The sequence below is a fragment of the Argentina anserina genome, chromosome 2, assembly GCF_933775445.1.
Source record: "Argentina anserina chromosome 2, drPotAnse1.1, whole genome shotgun sequence".
In the NCBI taxonomy this organism is placed as follows: domain Eukaryota; kingdom Viridiplantae; phylum Streptophyta; class Magnoliopsida; order Rosales; family Rosaceae; genus Argentina; species Argentina anserina.
The window spans coordinates 6,259,727-6,274,253 of record NC_065873.1 but is presented as its reverse complement, the minus strand read 5'-3'; the positions used below and the strand labels follow the sequence as shown (position 1 = coordinate 6,274,253).

Here is a 14,527-nt window from a genome sequence, read left to right as displayed (position 1 = left end):
TTTAAAGTTATATTGCGATCTTTATAATTTTTGTCACTAACTATCGTTCGTTAACTATCAGCACATGTGACTTGCACTTGGGTGGTGCAACTGGACCTTGATGCTCTGAATAAGTACTCAATTTTGGTTTCGATAGTTTTCTCAATCTTCTTTTGCAATGGGGTTCTCTCTCCAGTTCTTGTGTTATTTTTTTGTTGGGACTTTGTTTTCTTGGATTTATTTTGATGTTGCTGAATCCAAATTAGATCAGTTCTACGAAGCATGGACACGTTGTATGGGCTGCGTATTGCGTGTCCGACACGGACAAAGATACGGACATGCCCGGACACGTTCAGACACGTGAACTGATTATGAACACGGCTCGGACACGCCGCACTATGTAATGGACACGCAATTGGACACAGTCGGGGTATGTTTATAGAGTTAGCTGCTAATAAGCGAGCTTGCCTGCAGTCGCGCTTCGCGCTTCAGAAGCGGAAGCGAAGCGGAAGTGCGCCGGAAGCGGTCGGAAGCGCGATTCCGAGAAAAAGGTGGTTTGGAAGCGATATGGAAGCGCGAGCGTCCAAATTGGAAGCGTCAAATAGGCCGGAAGGAAGCGTGGCAGGAGAGGTGTTTGCAGATTCATAGTAAGGCGCTGCATCTTCATCCGCTCCATATCATGCCATCTGGAGTTAGCACCAGTGCTTCCGTTTTCTTGGTTTCTTCTACAAATGCCCCTGACCCTTTGGTTGCAACTCGGCGAACAGCATCTGCCGCTCCCATTATAGCATTGTGTGACCGTTGCAAGAAGCCATGCGGTTTATCCTTCTTATTTGAAACGAATTTCACCTTCATCTCATCTTCCATTGATGCTTGTTCTTGCTGCACTGACGACATGTCAACTCTATTCTCAATCTGACCTTCTATATTAACCACTTTTACAAGCTCTCGTGTACGAGCATCCCTGGAGCCAGGTAAATCAACATCACATATCTTTACACATTTTATTTCAAATTTTCAATGAAAATTGATTTTTGTGCGATGTAATCATCATTATGTTGATAATGACCAAATCATTGGCAATCCACAAGGATGCAGATTATGTTTTTTAGCCAAAAAACAGTCATAACATGTAAACTACGGATCAAATCAAATACTAACCACAATGAGAAAGACATGGACCCAGTACACCAAACTTTTGCTCTAAAATAATCAGATAACAAACCCTTCACATCATGGGAAGATATACTGCAAACACCATTTACAGTAACCTGGCTCCTGAGGTCAATGCATGACCTCTCCACCAGTAAAGCTGCCATGTGTCTTTCCTCCGGCTTTAAAGAAAGAGATTTTTCAAGGGATTCCCATGGCCAGATCTTAATAACACCACCCTCAGAACCTGACCACATATCACCTGGATCACAGCAACATGATATCAGAGATTTTTTAAAATTGGGAACAGCTGCACAACAGTGCATCTCTGTCCTCATCATCACTCCTTTCGTCCATACTTTTCTACGTTTAGAAGAAGAGCTATGTTCTTGGCTTGCTAGCTAAGCTACCTGCATTCATATCATGAGCGTAAATGGTTTGACATTAATGTCGATCATTTTGGATGGTCAGACGTGCTACACAAGAAGCTGATCAATACTATAGGAAATGGTTGATGGTCACGATCTGATCGAAAAGTCGAAAACATGTTGAAACCCAGAAACGATTGGAAGAAAGGGTCTAAACGATTTGAGTTAGTTGGTAAGGAAGGCAAAGAGAACTCGCGGAAAAAATGGATCAAGGAGGGGCCTGGCATACAAGCACAACAAGTTTTCGTTTTTATTTCTTTTTTACGGACAGAAATGAGGAGTTTTAACTCCATCTTTTCTCTTTTTTAATTTGACTTTTCAACTCATATATAAATACAAATATTTATTAGAGGTAGTGAGATTAGGTCATTTTAGAGGTGTAATAAGTAATAGATGTGCACTGAGGTGCAACTAGAACCCCTCAATATAAATCTTTTTTTTCTTTCCTTTTTTTGTTCTGCTTTAACCGCGCTTCCGAAACGTTCCCGCTTCCAAGAAATTTTGAAAAAAAACGCTTCCGTGCTTCTAAACGCTTCGCTTCCACGTCCCGCTTCCGATTCCATGCTGCCTAGGTTAGCTGTCTGTATTTGGTCAAATCTTCAAAACTCCGAGAAGAAAGCGAAAGCAAAATGAGATAATTAAACAAAGAGAAACCCAGATTATATTTAGATCCTCCTTATTTCATAGATCACAAAGATCAAACCAAACAACTGATCGTGACCATTAATTTAACAAACCAAACCATCAAACACGTTCTGGGCACAACAATCGTGTCACAAAATAAAACAAAGACTTAAAAGCTTTCATGGGTTTGGACGATGTGCACAAACCAGAGCCAAGAGCAAGTTTCTGGGGCTGTGGAACTGGTCCCAGTTCCTCTCTTTATCAAATCCGCCATCTTTTTTTGAGCAGGTCAAGGGTGATGCTTTCGGCTTCTGAAAACCCAGTCATCTCTCTCTCAGAATCTCAAACCAAAATCAAACAGAGAGAAAGGGAGAAAGAATGGGGAAATAAGGAAATGACATTTGTAGAGGATAAGTGTGAGAGGAGTGTTAGCCAAAGACAAAGCTTTAAACCTAAAAGAGGCTTTCTCTCTCTTCTCTGTCTGTGAAGCACAATACTCGATGGGTGAGGGACTCTTCTTCTCACTTGGATTTAAATAAAAATAGACTTTCCATGGGGGAAAATAAAAGCATATATAGCGTAGGAACTTTGGAACATGATATAAAATATGACGGGCTACTGCCGGTTGAAATCGTGGAAAACCTTGAAAATATATAGGTATATATATTTTTAATTAGATATATATATTTAAAAAAGTATTTAATTAACGTGTCCGTGTCTAATAAAAATTTAATGTGGCATGTCCACGTATCGAATTGTGTCCACTACGGACACTCGTGTTCGTATTCGTGCTACATATGTTATTTTTATCATTATAGCAATTGCAATAGCCTCTAAACTTGAATTATTAGCGTTTGCTAAACTTTCTCATAAAGAACTTCAAGAAGAAAAAGAACAATATAAAAAGTTAATAAAATATAGGAATAACCTTCCGAGAAATACAAAATATTATTGAGATATTATATATCGAGTTCAACATAAAATCTACGAAACTGAAGAAAATATTAAAGCTCTTCGAGAAGTCTTCGAAGAAGATCAAAAACCCCTTGCTTTTCTGAGCATCGGTTAGATCCGTCCTAACTGGTATTAGAGCTTGCTTAGCTCAAAAGCAGGTAGCTAAAAGCCTTATGCCACAAAGTTGGCTTCTCTCAACTAACAGGAGAGAATCCAAAACAAAAAATTATCAGGCCTTTTGTATTACAAAAGATTCAGATAGATGGCAAAAGTGTTATCATTCAAGACATATTCAAGAGGATCAATACTCGATAGAGTACGCCTGTAGAATACGGAATACACTCTACGACGAATTCTCTCATCTTCAAAGAGAGATAAGAGTTGAAGAACTTAACCCAACACGGTCAAGTTTGATAGAATTTCAAAACCACTTATCCAGCAACAAGGCTGCAGAAAAGCTGCTTGTACAACTTGAGAGATTTCATCTCAAGATCAATCAACTTGAAGAAGTAATCACAAGGATTGGAAGGCTAGAAGTAAAGCTTTACTACCTCAAAGAAAAGCAATATATGCTAGACATAGAAAATAAGTTAGTTCGAACAGAAACCCTTGCTAATAACATCCAAGAGCAAACATTTGAACTTAGAAAAACTCAATAAATTTTAAAAGAGCATTTAGAAGCTCTTATTGTTCGAATAGGATGAACCAAAAGGTTGAGGTAAACGTCAAGGAAAGAGACAAAGAAGCAAAAGCCTATATCTTCCTACTTTAGAAGCCCTTGTTGAAAACCTGAAACGAATAATTCATCAGCAAAATTATAATATTACATATCTTCAAGAGATAGGTATGGAGGTGGAAGAACAATTCAGAGAGTTGAATCTTAAACTCTCCCATTTGCAAAAAAAAAAAAGCATAGAAAAGATGAAAGCTGAAGCTGGAACAGAGAAAATCGATGAAGAACAACTAGCTCAAAATGTAGCTAGTAAGGTGATCTTACCTTCCTACCCAATAGAAGAAAGTAAGCTTAAGTTTAGTGAACCTAAGCTTCTTACCTGGAAATCCTCTAGTTTAACTGAGAGAAGGAACATGAAAATGTTGAGCAAAGTATTCAGCAAAAGGAGCACAATTCCTATACAACTTATCAATGCTCAAGAATTTGAGTACAATGAAATAGAATCAAGTGTATGGGAGACCACAGTTCCTCAATTCAGACTCAACGAAATTTATAAGAGAGAATCTTTCCTTCTTGATTCTCACAGGTTCAAGATTATTGAACTAACCATTTCGGCAACAGGCGAAGAAACTGACATAAGGTTGATAACTCAGAAAGAAGTAAGTGAAGCAATTCGAAGAAGTTATTCATACATGCACATTGGAGCGGTTCAAGTTGGAATAAAACTTCTAGCCAGAGAAGGAATAGACTGCTCTGTCTTATGTCTCCTGCAAGATGACAGGATAACAGACTTTAAGAAAAGCATGTTAAGAACGGTGGAAGCCTCTCTATGTAATCAAGTTGCCTACTTCAATGTTTTTCCAAACTTCACTACGCACCTTAGAGATTCACCACATTGTCTCAGGTTGAGAATCAAGACATATGAGATTTCTATGAAAACGGGAAGGATGGAACTTGCCATAGATTACCGAATCTATTATAATATCATGAGCTCAAATGTTGCCCCAAACACTAAATTCCTTAACAGTCCCGAAATCACTACATCCATCCTCACCAATCCAAAAAATCATACCGAGCAAAAAAATATTACAAAATCGAATAAGGTGACATTTCCACGAGAATGGAATATGCCTCCTCCAGTCAAGCAAATGGAGAATACCAAAACATCAATCTATGAAGACATGGGAGGAAAGATAAGCCTGCAATTCGATAGACATTCGTTTGCCAGTTATGAAGAAGGAATCACTTCAGGAACCAAGTCATCTACGTTACTTGAAGAATCATTTGAGGAAGAAGATACAAAGAGACCAATGAGGATGCTTAGGGTTGAAAAACTCAAGAATCTATATGCAAAAGCCGAAGAGTCTGAGTCAGCAGAAGAATTAGGAGAAATCATGCAAAAATTCTCACAGGTCGAGAAAGAAGAAAACCAAGAAGGAAGATTCTTCCATATCAAGAGGCTAAACCAGAATCTGATGAATCCTCTAACATGGATACAGAAAATATGAATACCGCAAATCCCCCTCAAGGAAGTACAGTAGTTCAGAATATCACGAACTACCCTACTAAGATCATTAAAGAAAATAAAATTAAATTTCCTAAAGGATTAGCCCCTACAGGAAAACCTGGAGAAAGGAGTTCTCAAAAGTTCATTCCTACTGAACGAAAGTGGGGACAGTCAGTATCTGAAAGAGGAGTATATCTTGATCTAGACCAAGTTGGAGACAAAAGAAAGGTCATAGACAATTGGGTGGCTAGCTTGAGATTAACCCAAGCCTTGGTATTATCAAAATATGAGTACTCTAAAGCTCATGCCTATTACGAGTCAACACTGACCGGAATTGCTCAGAAGTGGTATCAATCCTTCAAGAGGAGCACCCAGTGGCCTGATTTGGCGACCAAGTTGGCTCAAACCAACAATCTGCTAGATTTTGCATATCTGATATATGCACAATTTTTTGGAGATATAACGGGACATAGTGAGCATGCAAAGGAAAGGGCGAAGCCAAACATTCAAAAGTTAGGTATTTGCAACATGACATACTTTAAGGAGTACACCAATGAGTTCTAGAATTACTACTGCACCATCAGAGACATAGATAATGAAGATATGGTAAAAATCTATTATATGAAACTACCATAAACCCTGGAATGATGCAGTAGCACAGTCTCTAGAAGAAAATCCCTTAACATTTTTTACAGTAGGAGGGATTGCAAAAACTTATCATCAAGAATGCTTCCTAGCAGAATTGAGGAGAAGAACAGGAGAAAAAAAAAGCTCATATTCTTGTTCTATAAGAATATGCAGAGTTCTATGATTCAATAGAACAAAAGGAGGAAATAAAAAGGGTGAAGCTCGAAGAAGACCTGAAAAGGGTAAAGATAGTAACTTCATTAAGTCAAAAGAGATAATTAATAGAGTCTGTTAATATCAGCAAAGGAATAGAAGATGATTCTAGCAAAAACCATCATCTCACCAGAGAACCTATCATTGAAAGGATTAACCCTTTCATGGAATTGCTAACTGAAGGAAAAAAGGAAGAACATGTCAAGCAAGTTCAAACTAGCAGATTCAGCAACTACATTACCATAGAACTAAAGTTTCCCAAATACAAGAAATACCACTTGCATGCGTTCGTCGACAATGGTTCAGGATATACACTTACCAAGAGATATGTCATCCCAGACGAATATTGGGAAAAATCTCCAAGAACAGTTACTAGAGTCGTTATGGAAGAACATGAGATCATCATGAACACTATGGCCCAAAATGTTAACATTTCCCTCGGTAGAGGAAACTTTACATGCAAGATTATCTGGCAATGTGAAAGCGAGGGAGCTGATGTGTTGATTGGAAATGACTTCCTTATCCAGCAAACTATGGTTCAAAATCCACAAATGATTGGGTTTGAGAAGGACCGTAAGTTCTTCTGGGAATCTCGCCTTGTAGAAGCAGTAACTGTCACCGGAAAAGGATTTACATATCAATATCATAGGTCGTCACCGAAGAGTGGTGATTATAAGCCCGTTTTGGAACCTATTTTGTTGCTAAAAGATCATTTAAAAAATCACGGTGATATAGTGTCAAACTTTAAATCAGAAGACTCTGAGTCAGGAGAAGCGTTCAATTTTCTTGAAAATGGATCTATGTCAGATTCACTAGAACTAGAAAGCTCAGATGGAGAAGAAGAATATATCAGAGAGCATAACCTGAAGGTGTATGCTAATAGAGTTGAGCAAAAGAAGGTGCCAACTATTGCTGAAATAGAGACTTTGTTAAAACTAGTAATCAGTGAAGATCCTCAACTATACTGGGAAAAAGACCCGGTATATTTCCAACTTAAAATGCATGATGCCAACGCCATCTGCCATGTCAAAGCCATCCCTCATTATAAGGAAGAAGATAGGAAAGAGATGGAAAGTCAGATTCAGGAACTACTTTATAAAAGGTTAATCAGACCTTCAAACAGTCTGCATCATGCTCCAGCTTTCCTAGTAAGAAACCATTCGGAACATGTTAGAGGAAAAGCTAGGATGGTCATTGATTACAGAGATGTTAATAAAAAGACCGTTAAGGATGGTTATCAGATAACTCAAGTGAGGGTCCTCATAAATCGTCTCAAAAAGAGCAAAAAATTTCTCCAAGTTTGATGCTAAATCAGGATTTTGGCAAGCAAAAATGCATCCAGATTCCATAGCCTTGACGGCTTTTGGAACACCGCAAGGGCATTACAAATGGCTAGTTATGTCGTTCGGTCTCAAGCAATCTCCCTCAATTTTTCCAAAGGAAGATGGACAACATCTTCAAGCCCTATTCAGATTTATGTATAGTTTATATAGATGATATCTTAGTCTTCTCAAGCACTATGAATGAACATCTGAAGCACCTGAAGCAGGTCTGTAAGCTTATTGTCCAGAAAGGAATCATTTTGGGACAAAAGAAGATACATTTGGTCAAAGGAGAGATTGACTTTTTGGGTATTCATGTTAAAGATGGAGAGATTCGTCTCCAAGAACACATTGTTAAGAAGATCAGTCAATTTCCAGATCAAATCCTTGATGCGAAATCCTTACAAATATTTTTAGGAGTTGTCAACTTTGCCAGAGACATTATCTCTCAAGTAAGTGGTTTTACTGCTTTACTCTCACCAAAAACCAGTTCCAAGAAAAAATGGTGTTTCACGAAAGATGACAGTAATACTATAAAAAAGGTCAAGGAGTTAACCCAAAGTCTACCCCCATTACAATTGCCAGAAGAAGTAGATTTAATCATTTTACAGACATATGTAAATGATTATTACTGGGCAGGAGTAGTTCTGGCCATTACCCCGGATACTAATCAGGAAAAGATCTACAAATTCCTATCAGGAAAGTTTAATGCGGCGGAATTAAACTATTCCACTAGGGATAAATAGGTGTTGGCTCTGATCAAGAGCATCAAAGGCGTTGAAGCATTCCTAGGAAACAAATTTATAGTTAGAACTGACAATAAAAGAGTTAAAAATTTTTAAAACTGCAAATTAACTGATGCAGTAGAGGAAGAGTATTAAGGTGGCAAATGTTTTTATCCCAATATGAATATGATGTGAAAATGATTGCAGGTAACATGAACTTCTTGCCAGACGCTCTTACTAGAGAAATTGCAACATTCAGAAGAGAAGATGAAGATAAAGCTGAAAGGCGAAATCCTAGGAGTAAGAAATCAGAACCAGTATTCAAAACAGAGAAGCTATTGACCTTCAAGCATAAGATCGTTATGGATAACGTTCTACAAGCTTTCTATGAGGAAGACGAAGAACTTCTGCTGAAAAGTCTCAATGCCTTAACAGAAGAATTGTATGGAATCCATGCAAAAGAAAAAGAAACGAAAAAAGAAAATTCGAAAATTCGAAGGAAGGAGGTACGATGATCAAGTATGTGAAAGGTCCTGAAAATGCACGAGTTCCTATTTCAGCACTAAAAGAATTAGCTTGGTGGGAATTTCACTATAAAATCGGAGATAGTAAAATGTTTCCCTCAACCTTGACAATAGTTCCTGGCCCATATTATGAGAGATATCTTGTAAATGTTCAAGCTGAACACCCTCAAAAGTAGAAGTTATGGCTCATTGAGAATGAAGTTGTGCACAATTTTTGAACTAAGTCAAACGAGGACCTAGAGGGTTTTACAGAAATCATAACTCAGGCAATAAATAACATTTTTCCAGATGGATGCATTTTGAGACTGAAATTCATTTCTACCCCTCCGGAATGGGAACTGGTGGATGGACGCAGAAGTTACATTTCTCCATATCACTATGTGAGAATTATTCAGGGTCCGATCAAGAGTTCAAATGATTCAGGGAAAAATGGTAAGAAAAACTTAAAAACTATCTTTTGGCCGCTTCTTCATCACTTTCTTTTCTTTATCTCTTACACTCTCACTAATCACTATATAAACTAAAAACCCTATCATTTTTCCCTAAGTCTTCACTTCCTCATTTTCGCTGCCTCACTTTCTCTATTATTCTATTACTCTCTAAAATCTAAATTATCCTAGGTTTTTGCATTCCTTTCTCTCTGTTAGTTGTGACCTAATTGAGTATGTTAATTGTTGATGATTGGGTAATTGTATTAGAGGTGTTGCCAACGCTATGTATTTACATTTGGAGGTTAGTTTATTATATGGTCATTATTTTTATGACTTGGAGGAGGTAAACATATATTACAGTGAATTTTTGAAACCATAAAAACCCGAAACCGACCCGATATTTGCCAGTTTCGGAAAAATGGTGCTAAATCCGGATTGTCTTTTTTTTCAATTCTAATTCCAGGAAAAAATCATTATTTTGGAACTGATCCCAAGTCGGGAACCAAGTAATCAGATCACCGTGAGAACCCAATCCTCCCATGTCCAACGTCGCTAACCGACTTGGTCAAAGCCATAACGAAGCAAGTGACAATAGCAACCTCAACCAAATTGGGGTACAGATCAACCATCTTAAACACACCATGCCTCTGTATCTCAAACCCACAATGGTGCACTTCTCCACCCCCAAGCTTCTTCAAACCCTTGGCCACACACTCAGCTTGAAACTACGAAGACTGGTCGGGTTTATCAATGACAGAATCGTCAAAGAAGATGAGATCTACTAAGTATACCGCGTAGTCTCTGGTGAGAGATAGAACTTGGATCTACCATGTTATGAATGCCGTCCACTGCAAACCCATGAAGGAAGACCACGGTTGGCTTCGATTTCTTTGAGTCGGTGTTTGTAGGAACCCAAAAAATCATGACAGTTCCTAGTTCGATCTTTAGGGTTTGGGGTCTCACCTCGGGTAGCTTTATCACTTGTTGAGAATATATATCTCATATTGGGAATTGAGACCTAGCCTGTGAGTTTATAAGGATTTGAGCCACTCCATCAATTACTAATTGGTTTTGGATGTGAACTCTAGATCATTTTATTACGGTATCAGAGCGGGTTACCCACGTCCACGTGTGATACCCAAATGACTACATGGACTCCACGTGACCCAAAATGTTGTCCACGTGTATGGCTTGAAAATTCATCACACGTGCGGAGTGTGTTGAGAATATACATCGCACATTGAGAATTGAGCCCTAACATGTGAGTTTATAAGGTCCACATTGAGAATTGAGCTCTTACATAATAAGGACATCACTCCATCTGGCCTGCTTGTCGATATCGTTGAGTAGATAATATTTATGCAACTCAGATATTCTGTGAACATTATTTGAATTCGACTCTATATACAATTATACGTTATGCAGGTACAATATCATGAATTCATGATAAGGATCACTGCTAGCACGATATGCGTACGAACCAGGCATTCCTACTGATCTTAAATTCTAATTACATTATGCAGTTACTCTGGTGATCGACTGCATGCGCTCTATGGTACGTCTAACATTTTTGGTTGTCACACATAAAAAACCTAGCTATCATCTGACATAGTATCATGGGACGGCATGCGTACGTTCATGTGTCCAATCGCAACTGTGAACCACATATACAAATTAAACAAGATTTATTCAAAACTGATGGTGCTCTCGATCATGTTTAATTACTTATGATTTCCTATCTCCAGTTCTCCCTCTTCTTAGTCTGTACGTTTCTCCTTCTTATAGTCCTCTGCAACTCTGGTTTTCATTGTCCTTCCTTAAATCTGTCTCCGAATTAAAATTTTCTTATATCTTGTAAATCTCAGATGAGGATATAAATCTCTAGAGTTTAGACCAACAAATTTGCGATATAATCATTAATAGATCCTTTAGCTGAACGGATCTCACCTCTCTGTCATTCAAAATTTTCCCACACGTACCAACCCCAAAACCCCCTATCGTTTATCTTGGCAAACCAAACTTTTAGTAAGAAATAAGTAGTAACATGCATACTTGGGGAAGCCAATTAGGAGGCAAAAATCTAAGTACATCTCAATTTAATTAAGATTTTATATCTGATCAATCTGTTTCATAGGGACCGTATGGTCCACCTTGTATATATATATAGAAGATATGAGATATGTTAGTAACTTACAATTTCAACATCTTAAAAGGTAATGGGTTCAATTTTCACCGGTATAATCGATATAGTAAACTGTAAAAGATAGGTGGGCTTAGAAGATTAATAAGTTCGTCCCACGTAATCGAGATATACATCTGTAAAATGTGGGTGGCTTAATCATAAAATTATGAGTTCCATTTTCACCGACATAACGTACACTCAAATAGGTGAGTGGCTTAGATATTTGTCTTTTTCTCTTTTGGTTTTTAAATGTTTTGGATAGGCTGCATGATGGATCCGGGTACTAATGGACTGGACCCGGTTTAATAAAAAGAGAGAGAACCAGCCCAAACAGCCAGGCTTTACCTTCTTGTGTACTAGTCGGTTTTCTACCTTGTCGGCTTGTCTTGGTGAACAGGGCGGCGCCTGTGAACCGCACCAAAATATAAACGGAAAGACCCAGCCAATTTCTTCACCAAGCTGCGAATTTCACTCGTACTCCGGTACGTCTTTTCTCCGATTTCATTCCGTTTTATTCTTTCTTCTCATCCGTTAATGTGAAATCGCCGTTCAATTTGTCTCGTCGCCTGTTCTTCTACATAAAGCTGTTTTTTATTTTTCGGCAAAAATCTGTTTGAATTCTAATTCGATACATGTTTGATGCATGATAGCTTTAGATTTGTTGTTGTTCTAGCTCGACTGGTGGTGATTTTTGTCTGCCGCATTACGTCGAACAGTTTGTGTGCATGTCAGTAGAACTTGTCTGTCACCAAATTTGTGTAAAATATCATATAATTACAGTTGTATAATGTGTTATATTGTGTTTATAAAACTTTGTATACTTGTATCTGATCATATTGTTCCTCTTAGTGACTTCTAGGGAGAGATTCTCATAATTTGCTTTGATGTTCTAATGTGCAAATAGGCGTGCTTAGCGTAACAAACATGTAGATGGCATTTAGAAATTTTTTATAGCTAGTGTGATAGGCTCAGGGCTCATAAACCTTTTTAGTTTACTTGAACTTTAATCGCGTGTCGATGAACCTGAAAGATATTAGCTAAACAAGGGGGTTACAGAATCGGAAGATAGAACACCTGCCGGTTTTCTTGATTATTTTGATTCAGACATATATATTTACATGCGAGTTTTGCTACTAATAGTTTTGACAGGTCGGAAGCCTTTTTAATTAGCGTCTTTATGCTAACAATCTTGGTTTGCAGTTGTGCTTTGTTTTTGTATCATTTGTCTTTGAGAAATTCTTTCCTTTTTGGTTGTACATCCATACTGTCATATAACCGACTTGTTGTAGTGGATTTTTTCGTCAATGCCTGTGATGGCTTATATACTCATCCGGTAGATTGTTAAACACGCACCTTCTGTAATGAATAAATTGTTTCAGGTGTTGTTGAAGATGGAAACTCAGAAAAGCACCGAAGCAACATCCACTCCACTTGCTGCTGCAACAAGCCCTAGTCCACCAGCCGCTGCAACCCCCATGTCATGCCGAAAGAAGAAGGATGAACAAGCTACTTTCTTGGAAGATGTGAAGGATCACATTGATGAGTTTATCAATGGATCTATGGATGAACATGTGTCTTGCTTCAAGAATACCATGAATAAGGTTTATTCTTGCTTCAATTATAATGCTACTTAACAACATGTCATTCATATAATTGTTAGCCTACACTACTAATCGGGTAATATTTTGCTTTCCTTTCAGATGTTTAAAATGTCAAAGAAGGTTGCTGAGAAGAGTGCTGCTGATGCCAAGGGAGTTGAGAGTTCATTGCCCCTTCAAACAACAGTAGCAGACTAATAACATCTCCTCTTTTAGGTGGTTCTGTGCCTTCAGTACTATTAACTTTTCTCCATGATTAAGTAACTGAATCCAGTGTGTAGTTAAATGACACCAGTTTTATTTCGACTAGTGAAAACTTAAGACTGTTATGGTGGTTGATAATAGTAGGACTGCAATGATGATCCAAGTATATGTTCTTTCAAGGTTATCCTAGTACAGTATGTATCTGGACATGATCCAAATGGTATCTTTTTCCAGTGTGAGATTATACCGATTGAACTTATAGATATAGGAAGATTTCATCTCCCCCAGTTGTACTCCTATTGAGCTGTGTTTGAGAAAAGTTATATTGTCTACCTTGGTGGGTTTATGAGGGAGCAGTTTTCCCCGTTTCGGATTTCAGATGTTCGAATCACGAAAAATTGTCTAAATTTCTACCAACCCCCAGGAGTAACAGGACGATGCAGCTCATATAAAGCTCTATTATGAATGACAGAGCCGTTCAAGTTACCCGCCTATTCACCATTCTTTCCGAATGGATGGCAAGGTAGCAAAATCTGCCCAAATGAAAATTGAACAATCACAATACAATTACCATTTTGTGTGGGTATTTACAAACGTCAACTCACTAGAGATCCTTTTGGTTCTTTTCTAGCTTAGCTACTTGGTTGACCTATTGTTTACCCTTTCCTCAAACTAGTGCCCAAGAAAGAGGCACATGCTTTCTCTCGTATAGTGGGAGCGGTTGGTGAACAAACCCGGAGCCTTAAACATTGCCTCAATTTGAAACAAAATTTGATTTGCTTGCAGACCATATAGTGGTTCTTGGATCCATTTTAGGCAAGATCTACGCAAAATTTTGCATTGAGGGTAGTGCTGGATCATCTACCAATACATTAATCTTTCTTAAATTAGTATGTAATTAAGTACTTTTCCTTTCTAAAACGGGTGAGGATTGAGGGCATCAAAGGGGTCAAAGGATGGGGTTAGTGTTTAGGGTAGCTTCAATAATCCATTTTTATTCTGGGCGAATGGATACAAGTAACGGCAATGATACATATGAATCAAGATTTAGAAATGCACAACTTCTAGAACTCAAAACCTACAAAAAAACTCAACTGGAAGGAAATAACAAAATTAGCGAGATAAAAAATACACTCTTTCTGGAACGCGCCCCACGCGCTAGGTTTTAGAAAGTTTTGTCGCGTTCCTTGGTGTCTCTCGTCCGGCTGCAAGGCGGCGTTAGCGCCGACCTCTGGCCTCGCTGGCGTGCGGCCTGTGAGATCGGACGAGATGTAGATGTGGTGCTTCGGGCTCACAATCAAAGATCGGGGTGGATTAGGTTTGTGTTTAGGCAGAGGTGGGGTGGCGTTGTGACGGCGACTGGGGTTTTGGTTATTGCGGCAAC

At 38.3% G+C, this 14,527-nt stretch overlaps 1 protein-coding gene and 1 pseudogene across 2 annotated transcripts; one reads left to right on the top strand and one right to left on the bottom strand.

Moving 5' to 3' along the window:
- Positions 1 to 9,632: 9,632 nt before the first annotated feature.
- Positions 9,633 to 10,647, bottom strand: LOC126783854 (uncharacterized; annotated as a pseudogene).
- Positions 10,648 to 11,700: 1,053 nt separating this feature from the next.
- Positions 11,701 to 13,469, top strand: LOC126782824 (uncharacterized). 2 transcript variants are annotated; one of them, XM_050508154.1, is made up of 3 exons: positions 11,701 to 11,823; positions 12,721 to 12,942; positions 13,042 to 13,469. In XM_050508154.1, exons 2-3 carry the CDS (start codon positions 12,733 to 12,735, stop codon positions 13,135 to 13,137), a joined length of 306 nt encoding a protein of 101 aa, XP_050364111.1. In that variant the 5' UTR covers positions 11,701 to 11,823; positions 12,721 to 12,732; the 3' UTR covers positions 13,138 to 13,469. The 2 variants fall into 2 exon arrangements, with proteins under 2 accessions (XP_050364111.1, XP_050364110.1); XM_050508153.1 differs by lacking the exon at positions 11,701 to 11,823 and having other exon boundaries at positions 12,717 to 12,942.
- The last annotated feature ends 1,058 nt before the right edge of the window (positions 13,470 to 14,527 follow it).

Bases quoted from the DNA above. Each gene is read 5' to 3' on its own strand.
- LOC126782824 (XM_050508154.1), top strand. From the start codon at position 12,733: ATGGAAACTCAGAAAAGCACCGAAGCAACATCCACTCCACTTGCTGCT. The intron at 12,943-13,041 runs GTTTATTCTTGC...CTTTCCTTTCAG, and splicing joins TCAAGAATACCATGAATAAG to ATGTTTAAAATGTCAAAGAA.